This window comes from Vulpes lagopus, chromosome 7 (genome assembly GCF_018345385.1).
Source record: "Vulpes lagopus strain Blue_001 chromosome 7, ASM1834538v1, whole genome shotgun sequence".
Taxonomy (NCBI): Eukaryota; Metazoa; Chordata; class Mammalia; order Carnivora; family Canidae; genus Vulpes; species Vulpes lagopus.
Window position 1 is genome coordinate 68,666,826 of NC_054830.1, and position 20,126 is coordinate 68,686,951.

The 20,126-nt window shown below is 39.1% G+C and overlaps 1 protein-coding gene across 1 annotated transcript in view; it reads left to right on the plus strand.

Annotated features, from left to right (window-relative positions):
- The window catches only part of CTNNAL1 (catenin alpha like 1), a 63,572-nt gene that overhangs the window by 26,406 nt on the left and 17,040 nt on the right, over positions 1–20,126 (plus strand). Inside the window, exons 5-11 of the mRNA XM_041762153.1 lie at positions 1,479–1,568; positions 2,581–2,751; positions 6,205–6,405; positions 9,074–9,160; positions 12,483–12,641; positions 15,018–15,110; positions 19,722–19,872. Coding sequence (XP_041618087.1) covers positions 1,479–1,568; positions 2,581–2,751; positions 6,205–6,405; positions 9,074–9,160; positions 12,483–12,641; positions 15,018–15,110; positions 19,722–19,872 — 952 coding nt within the window. The remainder of the gene's footprint in view (positions 1–1,478; positions 1,569–2,580; positions 2,752–6,204; positions 6,406–9,073; positions 9,161–12,482; positions 12,642–15,017; positions 15,111–19,721; positions 19,873–20,126) is intronic.

Consider the following 20,126-nt stretch of genomic DNA (forward strand, 5'->3'; position numbering starts at 1 on the left):
ATTAATCTTGAAAACATCCCTATTAGGTAGGTATTGCTATTATTCACACCAGAGGAGATGGAACCTGAGAGGATAATAAACTTTCCCAAGGTCACTCAGCTAGCAGATTGAACTTCATTATGTCTTATTTTAGAGGCTGTAGTTTTCAACCTACACCATGATATTAGTTTTTTATAGGTATGTTCCTCAATTTAGACTATAAGCTCCTAAATTTAGGGAGGTAGAAGACCATATTATATCTAGAATTGACTTTTCTTTCTTGGGTTATTCATGCATGAGTGCATCTTGTCAGCAGGGTAAATATATAATGAGGAAGCTCTTGAGATGTTCCAATATAGTCCCATAGGCTATCATGATGGACATGAACTTTCCTGGTTGTAGCTGGAGTTAGAAGATGGATATTGGCTTGAAAAGTGGTAGGCTGGTTCGTATGCTTCACTTAGTGCCTCTTGGACCATCTGGGATTTATGGAGGCCTCTTTTTGTCCCATGGACCAACCCTCTAACAGATTGAAATGCCATCTTTTTCAATCATTTGTTATCACCATATAATACATGGCATCGTGTATGGCCTACAACTCACAAATGGAAAAACTGACCAATGTGACAAGTGAAAATTTTATGTAATTCAGATTTCAGTGTCAATAAGTAAAATTTTATTGGGACACAGCCACGTTAGTTTGTGGATTGTCTCAGGGTGATTTTCACACTGTGATGGCAGAGTTAAGTAGTTGTTTTAGAGACTATTTGACCCAGAAAGCCTGAAGAACTTATTATATGGCCTTTTGTTGAAAATGGCTCCTGACCTCTGATTTAGATGGCCATGACCAAATTATTATAAGAGTTCTAGATTTGATCACAATATTTAGGTACTTTTTGTGACAGCACACATTCTATCAAGGGCTCTATGAAGAGAAACTAAAAGAAAAAAATTCAAAGCAAGTGCCAGCTTCAGACTTCGTAATCTAGTTGAAGAAAATGATAGACCCGAGGAATGTCTTAAGAATATTTCAGGGTTGTATTTGTTATGTTTAACCAGACTTGGTCTCTGAAAGAGTTGACTTCGAAATATCTAATTTAGAGGAAATAATAGCTCATAAATGCTTGATAAATAGGTGACTCTTAACTGAGTAAAGAATAGGATGGCCTGTTTCTGGTCAGGAGTGAGGTGTATCCATGTGAGCACGAGAATGTCAAGTGTGCAGGCCACCAGAATGTGAGCCTCAAGGCGGCACCCTGCTCCGTCTCAGTCCCTGGCTCTGCTGCCCTCGGTAAGGGCACCCGTTTCTTTCTATACCTTCTGTTGATATATCTAGGTCAATGTGGTGACATTTTATAAAACTTTATCCTGGTTTTTTTTGTTCACTTTGCCACTTTTTACACATTACCTAATTGGTTGAGTCTTGTGTAAATGATTTTTCAAGAAATTGGATTGTTTACAGGATCCTAGACTGCTCAGTGGTTTTATTTAATTTTTAGGATCTGAAAGATGAGAAGAAAAAGGCAAAAATGGCAGCAGCCAGGGCAGTTCTTGAGAAGTGTACAATGATGCTTCTTACAGCCTCAAAGGTAGGAATACTTTCGTTTTACCTGGGTAAATGCATCTATTTTATGTATTGTATGTTTTTTAAAAGATCAAAGTGATAAATTGGAACATAGGCTATAGCTATCAAATCTCACTTACCCTTTAGCAAGAAGGCTACCTCCCTTCCCAGTTCCAAAGGGCAGTTAGACAGCGAGTCAGCTCTGTGCGAGCAGCCGAGCGGAAGATGGTGTATTAGGTGCTGTGAGTCGGGGCCTGTCACACACGGTCACTGCCTGCAGGCTTTGCCAGTCTTGTCGGGGAGCCAACACATGTACTCTCGGAAAAGCTAGGCAAGTTAGAATCTGTTAAGTAACAGTGGAGTATCAATCCAGCCTTTAATTTGTTTATTCTGTAGATTCATACCTCTAATTCCCTATTCTACTTTTAACAAAATTGTCACTTGAGTGCTGGTCATTTCAAACAGCAGCTGGCCAGCCACTCGACACGATTCAAAAATAAACTAGTCAACAGCTCCTGAGCAGCTTATTTAGAATTGCCTTTTCTGCTCAGTATATTTACTCTAGGCTGGGTTGGTGAGGCCACAACAGCTCCCTGGAGCTCACTTGGAAGGCTCTGTTCACATTGAGGCCCCTTGAGCAGCTTTCATTTACATCATTTTTAAAAAATCAAAGCTGTAGCCACAGGCATATAACATTTGTTCATTTGTCCTCATCCTTTTTTAGTTTTTGCACATGGAAGGCAACATTTTAAAATCGTTTTAGTCATGATGAAGATAGTTTTTTCCCCAAAAAATTTTAGGTAAACTTATTGAAGTATAAAGATACAGTTGTGCACTCTGCCTTTTTCACTTAACCTTGCTATCGCTTTTTACTCATCCTGCTTCCACTTTTAGTGAGGAGAAGCAGCTGAGTGAGCCAGGGACCCAGGAGATTTTGGTAAAGAACCATTTTTATTAGCATGACATGTTCTCTGTAAGATTTTGTGTATTACAGTATGGGCCAAGTCTTAAAATAAAAATTTTCAATTGTTTTGAAGACATGTCTCAGGCATCCCAACTGCGAATCAGCTCATAAAAACAAAGAAGGAGTATTTGAACGAATGAAAGTGGCTTTAGATAAAGTGATTGAAATCGTGACTGACTGCAAACCAAGCGGAGAGACTGACATTTCATCTGTCAGTATTTTTACTGGAATTAAAGAACTCAAGGTAAGAATAGAGAGAATAGATTTTTTTTTTCTTTCCATATCGGAGGCACACCTTCATATGTAGTATCTATATTTTGGTATAATATTTTAGAATAGATGCTTCACAAAAGCAGAGATTTCTCTTTAAGACAGTGCTACTCTATATAAACTTAATATTCGGTAACATTTGGTTTAATGTAGTTTGTACGGAGAACATTGGTTGGGTTATGGTAGCTACTCTGGCTCTGTGTGCTCTATGGTTCAGTGGGAGCCTCCTGTCCTCTATTTAGAAAAGTGTTCCCTTCCCAGTCTTTTGACCAGTGCTGTGCTATCCATGGCTGATAGCAGACAGCAGATCATTTCTGCCGAAATCCCTACTCTTTCCTGAGTTCTAGGGTTGATACTTTGAGACCATAGTAGTAGTATTAGTGTTAATTAAAATCTAAAATGAACAGTAATACATGCTAACATGTATTATTGAGCATTTACTTTGTGCAACCCTGTTCTGAATGCTTTAAATGTATGTATATGTATTGTTACATTGTTACTATTGTTACTATACTGCTGAGGAGACTGAGAAACAGAGATCAAGGAATTTGCCAGGTAGGAAGTGCCAGAATTAGGATTTGAAATCAGACAGAGGTACGCCTGGGTGGCTCAGTGGTTTGGCGCCTGCCTTCGGCCCAGGGCGTGATCCTGGAGACCCGGGATCGAGTCCCACGTTGGGCTTCCCGCGTGGAGCCTGCTTCTCCCTCTGCCTGTGTCTCTACCTCTCTCTTTCTCTGTCTCTCATGAATAAATAATTAAAATCTTAAAAAAAAAAAAAAGAAAGAAAGAAACCAAGCAGAGGCAGTCTGACTCAGAATCCCTACTATTTTAGGGCAGAACTTCTGGGAAGTCAGAGAGATGATGAAGTTGCTCCCTGGGTAAGAGCAGAGTCTGATTGAGGAGGGCCCTCGGAAATCATCTAGTACAACTCCTCCTTTGACAATTAGGAAGACTAAGGCCCTTGGAAATTATCTGATAGGCTAAGGGCTACAACAAGGAGGACCTTCTTTCCACCTTTTTAATTCCTACTTAGGTAGGAACATGAGGTGAAAGAAAGTCATGGAAAGAACAGTTATTTTTAGGGGCTGTTGTCTTCATGAATATTATATAATTTAATCACTAACTTCCCTTTTAGGTGGGTACTATTATCATTGTGTTTTTGAGGAGGAAAACTGTTAAGTGGTAGAGCCCTTCTTTAGAACCAGGACTCGCTAATCCCAAAGTCCATCAGCTTTCAGTATATGCCTGTGGGTTTGCTAGTATGCTCCCATTCCCAGTCCTGCCCTAAATCTCTTTCGGAGGGGGGAGAAGTGCCGAAGACCAGTCGTTGTCTTAGAGTTTTCATTGCTGAAGGGATCTTAGAGATTAGTTTTTTAATCCCTTCTCTTTATAAAGGCTGAGGGGGAGATGTCTTTTCAAGGGTTAAAAGATAATTCGGGAAACAAATAGGGCTGGGGCCAAGTCCTTTGCTTCTTGATGCTGCACCTGAGTTCAGGTTAACCTGGGGCAGGCTTGTGCCTGTGGCTGCTGCCAGCTGCTCTGGCTGCTAACCCATCACCATCAGGCATCAGGCATTCTGGAGGCTGAGGCTGTTATGAATAGACTGTGTCTCACCATCAGTGGGTATCTTTTGGCATCTTACATTTTTTACTGCTGGAGAGTATAATCTGTAGACGGAAACTGGATGCTTTACTGTGTTCGGCGCTGTGAATATGTGGACAAATCATATGAAATGATATAAATGAATAGCTTTTGAAAAAGCTCAGTTGCTGTTTAAAAGCATGTGTATGCTCTTTCAAAGGAGAGAATAAAAAACCTTAACATAGGGCAGCCCCGGTGGCTCAGCGGTTTAGCGCTGCCTTCGGCCCAGGGCCTGATCCTGGAGACCTGGGATCCAGTCCCACGTCGGGCTCCCTGCATGGAGCCTGTTTCTCCCTCTGCCTGTGTCTCTGCCCCCCCCCCTCTCTCTCTGTGTGTCTCTCATGAATAAATAAATAAAATCTTAAAAAAAAAAAAAAACCTTAACATAAATGGTGTGTGGTCAGCATGATTGATTTTTTTATATCATAATTCTGTTTAAATTCCAAAAGATGCTCATTTTCCATCCCATACCTCACCTTTATCCATGTTCTTTCCTAGCTTAAGAAAAAATCCCACCTACCTAGGATGGGGTGGTTATTGGTGGCCCCTTGGGCTGAGAGGAGAAGGGGAAGCAAATCCCCATTATGGCCTCTTGATCTTCCCATATCTTGGTATTTTCATGGGTCCTATGAAAATGGGTCAGATGTAAGGATTAACTGGAGACTGTATTTGTGAAAGGATTTTATTTATTTTTATTTTTATTCTTTTAAAGATTTTATTTATTTATCCATGAGAGACAGAGAGACAGAGGCAGAGACCTAGGCAGAGGGAGAAGCAGGCTCCCTGCAGGGAGCCCGATGTAGGACTTGATCCCAGGACCCCGGGATCACTACCTGAGCCAAAGGCAGATGTTCAACCACTGAGTCACCCAGGCGCCCCTGTGAAAGGTCTTTAACATGCTAATCAAATGTAAGCTATTCATATCAACACATTCAGTGTGACCACAGTCATGGTCATCACCACAGATCGTCTCTTGGCCCAAGTCATTTCTATGGCACCGTGCATGGGCTGGAGGTTAAATCCAGCTGAAGTGGTGTACTGTCATGTAGACAGCTGAGAGAGAGATGTGCTACTCAACATGTGGCCATCACACATTGGATGACTGAAATGACAGGTTGTTTGGGACCTTGGGAGGTGGAGACACAGACTGTCACCAAGATCTATAAAATCCAGACTCTAGAAGATTTTCTGTTGTATGTAGAAATTTGAACTTAATTTTATGGATGGTGAGGAATCAATTAGAGGGAGGTGACAATATTAGAGGCTTTCCATTTTATTATTTTTTAAAGATTTAATTTATTTATTTGGGGAGCGGGGAGAGCATGAGCATGCTTTTTCCAGCCCTTCCCATAGGCACACCCTCCACACTCTGTCCCCCTGGGCTTGGCACAAGTTCATATTTGTGTGTAGTGTCTTCCAGGACTTTGCCTCAGCATTTTCTCAGATGCAAATCCTCCACCTGCAGGCTGGCTCATTTTTCCTACCAGTTGCTACATGATAATGCGTTTTCTGCCTTAGTATTTACTGATTTCATAGGAATGTTGTGTTAAAAAAAAAAAAGGAATGTTGTGTTAACAGCTATTGCAGTGGAACTCTATGTGGCCACTAGTGACTCTTAAGCAATGTGTCCTGGAGAATAGAGTCATCACTAGAGGTTGTATTTCCGCTGAGCCCTCAGACAGAGACAGAGATTGCTAGTATCTCTTTGGGCACTGTTAGAAACTATAGCCCATTTGGTTAGGTGGGGATATTGACTCATGTAGACGGATATCCTTCTTGTTCTCAGATGAATATTGAAGCTCTTCGGGAGAATCTTTATTTTCAGTCAAAAGAGAATCTTTCTGCGACTTTGGAAGTCATCTTGGAGCGCACAGAGGACTTTACTGACTCTGCCTACACCAGCCATGAGCACAGGGAGCGCATCTTGGAATTGTCAACTCAGACGAGACTGGAATTGCAGCAGTTAATTTCTGTGTGGATTCAAACTGTAAGAACTTTGTTTCATCAAAGTAAATCTTATACAATAGCTTTTCCCTAAAGCTCTGAGAATTGTGGAAGCTAACATAATCACCAGGAGTGAATGTGGTCTGGAAAGGGAGAAGGATGTCTCGTTCCTTTTCTCCTACTTTCTTGGCCAAAATGTCCTTCCCATCCATCACAGTACTTGACATTTCTAGGCCTATTGTTTCTCAGTTTCTAATCCTGGCCAGCCTAGATTTGGTATCACCATCACTATCACGAGTTCATCCCATAATCCCCACTCATCCACCAAACTCACCTCTGGAAAATTCCTCCCCAAAATGCTGCTTCACAGTGAAGAGCAGATGAGTTGACCCCTACCTAGAGGTTCTTGGCATCTGAATGATACTTCTGGAGCCATTCACACATGCACAGTTCTTAACTCTGGGGATAGTTTATTTACAGACACAACAATTTATTATTATTATTATTTTTTAGAGAAGGAGAGAAAGAGGCGGGGGGGGGGGAGAGAATTTTAAGCAGGCTCTGTGCCCAGCAGGGAGCCCAATGCAGGCTCAGTCTCACAACACTGAGATCATGACCTAAGCCAGAATCAAGAGTCGAACACTTAACCAACTAAGCTCCTACAGACACAACAATTTAGACAACTTATTGAAGTATAGACATAGTGAAGACAAGGGTAGATCCAGCTAGCAGGTAAAAGATTTTTCACCCTTGTACCGATTCCTGGTCTAAGATTGTGAGCTGCTGTTCAAAAGTAGATGGCTGATGTGCAAATAGTCTGGAAGGTTTTATATGCAAGAGTGGTAAAGTTGGACAGAGTTGGAGGCACCTGGCTGGCTCAGTTTGGAGAGCATGTGACTCTTTTTTTTTTTTAAGATTTTATTTATTCATGAGAGAAACAGACAGAGAGAGACAGAGACAGAGACACAGGCAGAGGGAGAAGCAGGCTCCATGCAGGAAGCCCGACATAAGACTCGATCCTACGAGGATCATGTCTCTAGGATCATGAACTGGGCTGAAGGCGGTGCTAAACTGCTGAGCCACCTGGGCTGCCTAAGCATGTGACTCTTGATCTTGGAGTCATGAGTTCAAGCCCCACATGTGGTGTAGTTTACTTTAAAAAAGTTTTAAATAAAAAAAAGAAAAGATGGACAGAGTGGGACAACACAGAAAATGTGTATCCAGACACTTGTAGAGAGTGGTTGCAAAATTGAAAGGTAGAGGCTTGGGACTCAGCTCTAGCACAATTTGTTTATTCCTTAGAACTAGAGTATGTCAAGAAAAGTTTATAAAGTGATTTACAACATACAGCATAGATGGAATAAATCTGGAAGCTATGAACAAAAGCTTTGGCAGTAAAGATGAAGAGGGGCGAATGTGGCTGAGAATAGTGAATGAAGCAGCAGTTGACTTTCTTGTAAAGAGATTGTTTTATGAATGAAGAATAGATATACATCAAGATTCCTCTCCTATTCCTATTCCTTGGCATAACAGCGCAGGTGCTCATATTAATGGAAAATTAACCTAGAGTAGAGTGCTGTCAGGGCAAAAAGCAGTATTTTGTGATTAGTTTGAAATATTCAGGCAACATCTAATCTGGAGTATAGATTGCTTCAGTGTTAAATTTTAGACTCAACAGTCAACATAAAGAGTTTCTGTGAGGAGATGCTGTCTGTATTGGGAATCTGAGTCTGTCTACACTTAATTTGCAATTAGTTTGCAATTAGCATCTTTCCCATATTTCACAAGCACTCAGATCTTTGATTCTGCATGCCAGATGTATTGTTCATTCATTCATTTTTTTCAGCAGTTGTTACTGAGTGCCTTTTATATGCTAACCACCGGAAATCTAAAGATGAATAAGATAAAATCTTTGCCCGCAAGAATTTTGGAATGTAGAAAAATGTGGGAAGGGGTAAGATAAGTACAGAAAGCTTTGCGAATATCTTATAAGAGGTACAGACCAGTGTTGCAAGGATTTGAAGGAAGGTGAATTTATATTTAGGGAAAGGAGTCAAGACGACTTCTGGAAGATACTGACATTTTATTTTCATTTATGCATTCAAAGAACTGAGTACCTAATACCTTCCATTTGCAGTGCCAGGTATTGTGTATTCATTGGTGAGCAAAATAAATGTGATCCCAGCCTTCATGGAGCTTACTAAGGCCTAGTGAGGAAGATTGACTTTAAACAAACAAACAAAAATCAGAGAGTAAATATGTAATTGCAAATTAGAGTGATTACTTAGAGAAAAGATTAGAATGGCTAAGAAGAGGACCTAATTTAGATTGTGTGCTCATAAAAGGCCTTTCTGAGAAAGAGACATTTATTTAGAGACTTGATGGTAAATAGGATTTTAATTTTTAACTCCATTAAGAGTGAAGAGATGAGCATTTTAGGCAGAAGATAAAATGGATTCATTTTAGACATGATAAATTTATTAAAGAAATGAGATTTTAAAAATTCATCTTTTTATGGTTAGAATGGGAAACTATAACTAGATAGTTAAAATTCTATTTTCCATTTTAACCCTAAATAGGTGAATTTTTAAAATCTATTTTTTTATGATTCACAGAATGATATTAAACATTTATTATAATTTATAGTTCAAGTAAAATTGGAATTACCAGGTAAAAAAGATGAGGTAACACTGTATTTTTTTAATTTTTAGCAAAGCAAGAAAACACAAAGTATTGCTGAAGAACTAGAACTCACTGTATTGAAATTCAGTCACAGTCTCAATGAACTAAAGAAAGAAGTAAGTATAGTTTGAAATTTAGCTTCTTTTAATCCTTTGCTAATTTTTGTGTTGTATGATATGTATGAAATGCATAAGTATTAGTATGCTTCTATGTGCCCAGAAAATGCTTTTCCACTTTGAAGCCACCATTTTTTTTTTAGTGCCATACTTCTCAAAGCTTGACCATAGATGTTCATAGTTTTATTTATAAATAAACCTAGCTCTAAACTGGAAACAATCTGAGTTTCCATCCACAGAGGAATCGATAAGTGAATTTTGGTATAACTATAACAAATATTCAGTAATGAAAAGGAACAATATCATCAATACAGGTAATAATATGGATGAATCACTAAAACAATGTTAACTGAGCAAAAGAGGCCAGACACCAAAGATTATGTGTTTGTGTGTGAGAGTGTGTGTGTATATATAATTCCACTTAGAAGAAGTTCTAGAAAAGGCAGGACTAACTTATAGTGACAGAAACCAGATCAGTGGCTGCCTGGGGTCAGAAGGTGGGGATATTTACCACAAAGGGGCATGGGAGAACTTTTTGGGGTAATGGAAATATAGTAGTTTTGATTGTGATGGTAATTACATAGATATAAATGTTTGTCAAAAGCAATCAAACTGTACCATTGATACATTTTGCTGTATATTAACTAAAACCTTGATAGAATTGATTTAAAAAATATTTTTGGTTGAGATTTCCCTGCTTCCTGAAAAACTTGGCTTATTTGATCACTTTCAGGTAATTGGAAGTCACTTTAAGTCAGATGTTTGCCAACTACAGCCAGGCCGTCTGTTTTAAGTAAAGTTTTGGGAGACGTAGTCCTGCCCATGTGCTTACGTATTGTCTACTGTTCTTTCAAAACAGCAGAGTTGAGTAGTTGCAGTAAACAGAGTGACTTGAAAAGCCTAAAATATTTACTATCTGGCCCTTTACAGAATAAGTTTGCCAGTCCCTGTTTTAGGTCATGAAACACAATCTCAGTTCCAAAATTAGAATGTTTTCTCCACTATATTAATTGCTACTTTGATATTTATCAATTATAGGACTTATCCTCCATGCCCCCCGCCCCCTCGCCCCGGTCCCCAGCCCCACCTAGGGCTTTTAGGAAAGGTGTGATCTCTGATCTCTTTTCACACCTTTCTTCCTTCTCCCCGCTTCCCCTTACCTAGCTAGCTTCAGTTCCTGATCCGTGCCAGGTGTGGCTCAGGGCCAGAAGAGAGGATGTGGGGAGGTGGAAAGTTCTTTGAAACTGATGCCCTTACAGGATGCTTTGGGCTCTGTTTAAAACTGATTTTCTCTATCATGAATGATTGTGTTCTTCAGAGGCCCTCCCATGGGGCCCTCCAGCCCCTCACTGCAAATCCTATGTCACCCCCCACTCTCTCTACTTTGGGGTGTGTCTGGAGGTAGCACTCAGTAGGTACCTATCAGCTCTCCAAACAGAGCTTCCCTATCTCTAATTCCTTTATTCTTTTATAGTTTTACAGAGTCAAGGGTTCAAAAGAATGGAATTGGGTTTTGGCTTTCTTTTATAAATTATATACATGATGATTTGTTTCACAGCTTATTAGACCTCTATTGATACCTTCATTTTAACATCTTGTTAAACATAGAAGGATGTTATGGTTTTCTTTAGTTTAAAAAAAAGCCTGTCCATTTTTTTCCAGCCTATTCAATTTTAACTGAATTATTGTTAAAACTTGATAATCAGTAAGAGGATAAAATCCTTTGGTGATAGACTGAGTGGCTTTCTACCAGCTTCATTTTCCTTACCTCTGAAATGGGTATAACAATATCAACCTAGAAGAATTTTTATGAGGATTAAGGCAGATAGTGTCTATAAAGCTGCTGTAATTTAATTGCACAGAGCAGAACTTTGGGTTTATTTACCCTTCCTCCCTTAAGGTTGGTAATAAGTTGTTTCTAGAACTACTCCTCAGATTTACATGACCTTGGGCAAGTCACTCAGGCTCTAAGGACCTGTTTTTCATAGTCTATTAAACAAAGGGCTGACATTAGCTATTCTCTAAGGCACTGATAGTTAAATAAAATCTTTTGAAATTTGTATGTGGCATTTACTTTCCAAAGGAAAGTACATTTTAATGTTTTTGTTTCTGACTGTAATTATTCTCACTTGATTGCATGAATGCGGACTACTCTGTTGTTAATTTTGTAGAAAGTCCTGTAATTTGAATTGACATTGGATTATTTCCAGGAAAAAAAAAAAAGTAACTTCATTCAGTAGGCTTCGTTCAAAGTCAGATTTTCCTTAGGACAGTCCTATTAAAAATGATCTCTTCCTGAAGAACTGTAGAATAACCCGTCACATCATCTTTTTTTTAACACAAAAGGCAGGATGAAGGGAAGATTTCAGAGCTAATAGTACCCAGAGATATCTGCTGAGAGTGGGCCATGCTTAAAATCCATTACAAGTCAGATACAGCCTCAGGGTTTTGGTTTCCCTTTGTCATTTCTACTGTGACCCAAAAGTTGGAGTGTAAAGTTCTAGATAGCAGCTACAGATGCGCTGTAACCCCCTGAGGGAAGGGGGTGTGTCCTATTTGTCATGTATGTCCCACTTCTAGTACAGTGTCTGTCATGATCTCAATATCCAATAAAATTGTGTTGAATACCTAATTGAATCTCAGGATACCTTTTTAAAAGTATTAAGAAACATTAATGGGGATGCCTGGGTGACTCAGTGGTTGAGCATCTGCCTTTGGCTCAGGACATGATCCCAGGTCCGGGGATCGAGTCCCACATCGAATTCCCTGTGGGGAGACTGCTTCTCCCTCTGCCTGTATCTCTGCCTCTCTCTCTGTGTCTCTCATGAATAAATAAATAAAAATCTTCAAAAAAATTAATGATCATGAACTGCCATTTGATTTTCCTCACAGTACTTTGAATACCTTCCTCTTAATACTGTTGTGTTCCTTACTAACTTCTAGAATAGGGGGGACATTTTTTAAGTAAGAGAGAAGCTGTGTGGGCAAGAGCTGGTTAATAGCAGGATGAAAAAGGGACCAACCATTTCACACTAGCTGAGCAGTTCATCTTCTGCAGACAGCATTACTGCCAACATCAGGAGACTCAAAGATGTCGATGTCACTGCTGCCCTGGGAGAACTTACAAGCACCCCAGTGCTATACAGCTTCTACTATTACCACAAAGAACTTTATACTTTTCTTTCAGTGGATCAAGTGGGGACTGCTTTGAGGTTGCTCTTTTTTTGTTTGTTTGTTTTTAAAGTGCTTGTGAGGTGCTTGATTACAAAACCTTATTGTTTGTTGTCTTTCTTTCATTACCCTTCACCCCCCACATCTGCAGCTTCACAGCACAGCAACTCAGCTGGCAGCAGATCTGTTAAAATACCATGCTGATCATGTGGTTCTAAAAGCATTAAAACTTACTGGAGTAGAAGGAAATTTAGAAGGTTTGGCTGAATATGCCTGTAAACTCTCTGAACAGAAAGAGCAGCTTGTTGAGGTGAGTAATAGGTTCATTTGTTAAAGAAATTGTGGTTTTGGGGTAGCCATACCATCATCAGGGAATATTAACACAAATGTAGTTTTTGGTTAACATATTTATATGAGCATTTTCTCAGTCTCCTTTGGAATCTTGGAGACATTATGTTTATCTCTTCTATTCTTACAACAATCTGGCCTCTAAAACAAAAGAAAAATTGCTAGAACCTGCAGATGCACTTATTAATCTTGTCCTTTATTCTCTCAAAGAGGTTAGGTTTTGGAGTAGAGCAGTGGGAGATACATTGTATGACCTTGTTGCTATTTGAATCTGTGGGGTCTCAGCAGGAAAGAAATGGCACACTTGAATTAGGATAATTTAAAAAGGCTTTAATAAAGTTGCTGTTTACAATGGCATAGACAGGGTGTGGGGAGAACCATGGGAGTGCAGTAATTGGGGTTAGTGGTAGCAGAGCTGGTACTGCTTATAGGCCCAAATTAATAGGTTACTGGAAACTGGAAGGGGATGGAGTCTTTCAGAAAGCTGCCTTGAGAGGTTATGATTTCAGGACTAGACACAGAGACAGCCCAAGGCAACCATGCAAGGAAAGAGCATGAGAATAAAGGCTCTTACTCTCTTCATGCCTGCTGGTCTATTGCTGGGGCTTCCCATTGGCCAAACATAACCGTAGACCAAATATGTTGGTCTTCCAGGGCAAAAAGCAGGTTTGAGAAGGAAGGTGAATGGATGTGGATGGACAAAACGAAGATATTCAGCACATTATTCCTTCTCTGAACCTCTTCTGTTCCGCCCAATGTGTATTATTGATGTTGTGTATTACTGGTGCTTTACCTGACACTTTTGCTATAATTTCAATTATTAGTTGATCTCCTAAGCCTTCCACTTATTGAAAACACAAGACATCTCTTAGTAAAAATATATATATACTTAGCCTGTGTATACCTTGTACATATGAAGTATATCCAACATGTCTTTAAATGCATAGGTATGAACCATAGAGCTGTCTCCATATTACCTGCTATGCCACCTCAGCAAATCTCAACAACTAATGATAATGGTTAGAAGGAAACTTTAGGGCAGCCCTGGTGGCTCAGCGGTTTAGCGCTGCCTTCAGCCCAGGGCCTGATCCTGGGGACCCAGGATCGAGTCTCATGTTGGGCTCCCTGCATGGGGCCTGCTTCTCCCTCTGCCTGTGTCTCTGCCTCTCTCCTCTCTCTCTCTCTCTTTCTATGTCTCTCATGAATAAATAAATAAAATCTTTAAAAAAATAAAATAGATTTGAGGGGCACCTGGGTGGCTCAGTTGGTTAAGCATCTGCTCAGGTCATGATCCCGGGGTCCTGTGATCGAGCCCTGAATCAGGCTCCCTGCTCAGTGGGGAGTCTGCTTCTCCCTCTCCTCTCTGCTCCTGCTCTATCTCTGTTTCTCTCTCTCAAATAAATAAATTAAAAAAAATAAATTTGATGCTTATGTTTTTCAAGTAGTTTTTAAAGATATAATTAACATGTAACATTGTGTAAGGTTAATGTGTCTGACATGATCTCATACATGTATGTATTGTGAAATGATCATACGATAAGTTTAGTTAACATCCATCACCTCAGATAGTTACAGAAAATTCTTCTTCCTTATGATAGGGACTTCTGAGATCTACTCTCTTAGTAACTTTCAAATATACAAAACAGTACTGTTAACTCTAGTTTTATATATAGTATATCCTAGAATTTATCTTATAGCTGGAGATTTGTACCTTTTGATCACCTTCACTTAATTTCTCCAGCCCCAGTGCTGTTATATTTATAAACCAAATATTATGACTGTAAACAAACTTGCTACTTATAGGAATCCTGCAGCAAAATTTTTTAAGTGAAAAAAAAAAAAAGTTTTCTCACTATCCTAAATCTCAAGAGTTTTTTTTGTCTGCTAGAAGCTCTCTACTCCTTACCTCAGTCTTGCCTAATCCACTGTTACCTCCAGTGAAAAATGTGTTAATTAATTGACCTGAAATGAAGTGTTGCTTGTTGTTAGAATGTGTAGCTTGACATAGTAGAGCTTTGGGACCTTGGGCAAGTCACTTCTCTGAGTTCAGTTTCTTCATACATACAATGTACAGACACTTACTAGATCCTTTCAAAGATTCCTTCTGGTTCTGATATTCTTTGACCACTTGCCATAATCAGATATGAAAGTGAGACAAAGAGACAATATGCTCTACCTAATCTGAGTAATGTACAACTTGATTTTTAATAATAAGGTTTAATAAAGTTTTAATAAGTTTTATGTGTAAGGCCTAATTTTCTTTATTAATTATAAAATGAAAACTGTACTACAAAGAACGAGAATGCAGAAGTTGAACTGTAGAAATGTTTTCTCATAGATCTGTCGATTGTTGCGTCACATATCTGGGACAGAACCTCTTGAAATAACTTGCATGCATGCAGAGGAGACATTTCAAGTGACTGGCCAACAGGTATGATCAATAGATCATCCCTTTATATTGTGTCATGTCTGAGTGTTGTAACAAATTGTGTGGAAGGAAGATGTACATGGTTCTGCCTAACTAGAGGCCAAATCTATTGAGAGTAATGAAGATAATGGAGTTTTCATTGACACTATGCCAGAACATGGCTGACATTCCATGCTAATGCTGCTCATCTGCAAAACTGGGGATTGGCCCATTTAATTGATGTCTGAGTTTATATTTATTTTCAATGAAGCTGTTTGCAGTGAAGGTTGCCATGACACCTTCGAAAAGTAGTTTATGAGGGTGCCTGGCTGGCTCAGCTGGGTGGAGCGTGAGCGTGCAGCTCTTGATCTTGGGATTGTGGGTTTGAGCCTTGCATTGGGTGTAAAGATTGCTTAAAAAATAAAATCTTAAAAAAAAAGGTAAGTTATCATTATGGACCAAACCATAAAAATATTTACATGTTTTGACTTAGGATTCCTAAGGACATAAGGAAATTAGAAAAATAAGAACTAAAGTGGTGTTTGTTACAGTATTACTTATGACAAGATTCAATTGGAAGCAAAATAACTACCTTAAGTTAGGGAAATAATACACTATGACCTTAAAATAATAATTTGATAACTAGAATTAGCAGCATTGACTTTATGGTCAACTAATATTCGATAAAGGCGGAAAGAGTATCCATTGGAAGAAAGACAGTCTCTTCAATAAATGGTGCTGGGAAAATTGGACATCCACATGCAGAAGAATGAAACTGGACCACTCTCTTTCACCATACACAAAGATAAACTCAAAATGGATGAGAGATCTAAATGTGAGACAAGATTCCATCAAAATCCTAGAGGAGAACACAGGCAACACCCTTTTTGAACTTGGCCACAGTAACTTCTTGCAAGATACATCCACGAAGGCAAAAGAAACAAAAGCAAAAATGAACTATTGGGACTTCATCAAGATAAGAAGCTTTTGCACAGCAAAGGATACAGTCAACAAAACTAAAAGACAACCTACAGAATGGGAGAAGATATTTGCAAATGACATATCAGATAAAGGGCTAGTTTCCAAAATCTATAAAGAACTTATTAAACTCAACACCAAAGAAACAAACAATCCAATCATGAAATGGGCAAAAGACATGAACAGAAATCTCACAGAGGAAGACATGGACATGGCCAACATGCACATGAGAAAATGCTCTGCATCACTTGCCATCAGGGAAATACAAATCAAAACCACAATGAGATACCACCTCACACCAGTGAGAATGGGGAAAATTAACAAGGCAGGAAACAACAAATGTTGGAGAGGATGCGGAGAAAAGGGAACCCTCTTACACTGTTGGTGGGAATGTGAACTGGTGCAGCCACTCTGGAAAACTGTGTGGAGGTTCCTCAAAGAGTTAAAAATAGACCTGCCCTACGACCCAGCAATTGCACTGTTGGGGATTTACCCCAAAGATTCAGATGCAATGAAACGTCGGGACACCTGCACCCCGATGTTTCTATCAGCAATGGCCACAATAGCCAAACTGTGGAAGGAGCCTCGGTGTCCATCGAAAGATGAATGGATAAAGAAGATGTGGTTTATGTATACAATGGAATATTACTCAGCAATTAGAAACGACAAATACCCACCATTTGCTTCAACGTGGATGGAACTGGAGGGTATTATGCTGAGTGAAATAAGTCAATCGGAGAAGGACAAACAGTGTATGTTCTCATTCATTTGGGGAATATGAATAATAGTGAAAGGGGATATAAAGGAAGGGAAAAGAAATGTTGGGAAATATCAGGAAGGGAGACAGAACATAAAGACTCCTAACTCAGGGAAACGAACTAGGGGTGGTGGAAGGGGAGGAGGGCGGGTGTTGGAGGGGAATGGGTGAAAAAAAAAAAAAAAAAAAGAAAAAAAAAAAAAGAAAAAGGTTTTGTTAAAATGTTAGATGATAAAAGCAGGATACAGATTTGCATTCTTAGTATAATTGCTACATGTGAAATGTACATATATAAGAAAATGAGGGGTGCCTGGATGGCTCAGTTGGTTAAGTGTCTGACTCTTGGTTCTGGTTCAGGTTGTGATCTAAGATCGTGAAATCAAGCCCTTGCATCAGGCTTTGTGCTCAGCACGGAATTGAGAATCCCTCACTTGGGAATCTCTCTCTCCCTCCTCTCTGCCCTTCCTGTTCATACTCTCTCTCTCTCTCTCAAAAATAAATAAATCTTAGAAAGAAAGAAAGAAAGAAAGAAAGAAAGAAAGAAAGAAAGAAAGAAAGAAAGAAAGAAGAAAGAAAGGAAGGAAAGAAAGAAAAAGAAAACGACTACATAGGGATATGTAGAAACAAAAGTTCTTGTGGTTGTTTGGAAGAATTGTGAGTTATTTTTTCTGAATTTTCTGAAATATTACTTTGTCTTTATAATTTTCCATAGCCTTTTAAAAATTGATAGCTCATTTAATCCTGTCCCTGTCAAATTAATCTATTAATCTAAAGAGAAAAGTGCAGAACAGAACTTCCTTTCTTTTTTAGGTCTAAGCTCTAAAATACAATTTACTGGGTATTCTTGTTTCATTTATCATGGTCAGCCAAAGGACTTACTCCTAATTGCAGTATTAGATGGTAGATGTAGAGCCCTTGGATTTAGAGTTGAGAACAACGCAAGTGACATAAGAGACCATGGTGGCTTGTGTCCTCTAGCAGAAGCATGTTAAATGTTGGAGGTATGTATGCTCCCTTGTAGAAAACAGTGTCAAAGGCTTATTACAGAAGGAGGAACTTTATAAGTGACCCTGCAATGGTCATCTGCTGAACTTTTTTTATAACCAGAAGATCTCTGCTTGTTAAGAGAAACCAAGGTTTCAATAATTGTTGGTCCACTTGAGATTCATCTTGCTTGCGTTGGCTTTAAATGTATCTCAGTAGAATTAAAGGGTTTGATCTGCAGCCATATGCAATCTGCTGTTTCTATCCTCAAACCTTACTTTGTACTTATACAAATACAACTATTTGGCTGTAGTTGTCTGCTTACTCTTTTTATTGTAGCAGGGATATTAGGAATAACTGTACTTTGTCCCCAGGATGGTGATAGAGCCCGTTGTCAACTTCCATAACTTGAGAAGCATTTTTTTTCTCAACAACCTTAGCTTTTACTCCTAGTCTTTGCTACCTGTTTCACAAAGGAATCATTTAAAGAAATAGAACATGCCCCTGGGATAATTTGTATTTATTTCTCGACATCTCTGCTTGAGCTATGTCATTTTTATATTTGCTTTAAAATGTTAGATCCTATCTGGGCACAGCTGAGCAGCTGATATGGCTTACAATGGCTCCTGGTTAAGAGGGGAGTCACACTGAAGTCTAGCCTCTGGTTCCCTGACAAGCGCATGTGCCAACCCTCCCTCAAGATTGGGAACTTCATTTTGCTCGTGAAGCTGCCACCTACTTGTCAAGTCCTGTGTCCGAGTGACTGTGCCCACCCAGGAGGAGCATGTAGCTCTAATTCCCTTGGATGGGACATGGCGTGAATCTTATCTGTCTCCTGAGAGCTCTCCAGTGACTTCCTGTCTTCCTGTGTATGTTCCTCATCACATGGCTCCTGGCGACCCTCCTATTTTTCAGGTCCATCCAGGCACACTGGCCTACTGGCTGTTCCTTGATCACATTAGAAATGTTCCCATCTCATCCCAAACGATGCACCCTCGATTTCCTAGTGGCCTCCCTACCTTGCCTTCTTCACTTCATTGCTTTGCTTTTATATGCCACCTTTTCAGTGACCATCTAACACTGTCTATCCTCCTTACCCTTTTTTTATACATATAATTTATCATGTTTTAAAATATATTATCATTTACTTGTATGTTTTTTATTTGTCTGTCACCCTCCATTATCCTGTGAGCCCCATGGAAACAGGCATATTTATCTCTTTCACTGCTAGCTATTTCCCCGGCTTCTGGAACATAGGTACAGTGCTTGGCACAGAGTAGGTGAATCAATAGCCATGTATTAGTTACTTGGTATCTCGGAGCCTCAGTTTCTCTAGCTGTATAATGGGAATAATTTATTTTACTGAAGGGTGTGTTTTGGAAGGTTAATACTAATATATATCAAGCACCTAAGACAGTATCTCAAAAATGTATCTGCCACGTACTTCAAGGTGTGTGTATATGTTACTACTACTACCACTACTGATACAACTACCTACCTACCACTATTACTACTAATATCACTGCCACCACTACCACTACATTCTGACTACTGCTGCTACCACAACAACTACACCATCTCCTGTGTTACAGTGTACAATACGCTCTTTGTAGTCTAACTCTTTGAATTATGCATGGAAACAACTTTGTTGAAACAGTGTTTCTGGACTAAAGACCATTGCTCCCTGGATAAAGGTTTGTATATGATAATGCATGCTATTTAGTTGTAGATCAGATGAGAAGAAACAGTGGGTTTTGTTCCATGTATCTCCACATGGGCCAACTTGGGTCTTATGTGTGGGAAGCAGTTCATTGTTCTTTGTTGAGTTGAACAGGACAGACTTAAGTTTGGTCTCCAATATGATTTTGATAGCTGAGATTTTGAAATGGACACCTGTATATGTTGTATCTCATTAGATAATTTCTGCTGCTGAAACACTGACATTGCATCCATCTAGTAAAATTGCTAAAGAAAATCTAGATGTATTTTGTGAAGCTTGGGAATCCCAAATTGGTGACATGTCAACACTGCTAAGAGAAATCAATGATGTGTTTGAAGGAAGACGAGGTGAGAAACTGTCCTCATATTTAAATATATTATTATTTTAGTTAACTCCATTAGTTTTTTAATGTCAAACTTCAGTTGTAAAATGAATTATCTTGTTATAACCCAATAGGTTATTTTTATAGTAACATATCTTCACAGAAGATATGTGAAAGATTGTGGAAATGTTGTGTGTCCTTCTTTATTGTAGTATGTAAGCAGTATAATTTCTTGTACAATAGTATAGTAGATTTCTTTGAATTAATATTAATATTCTA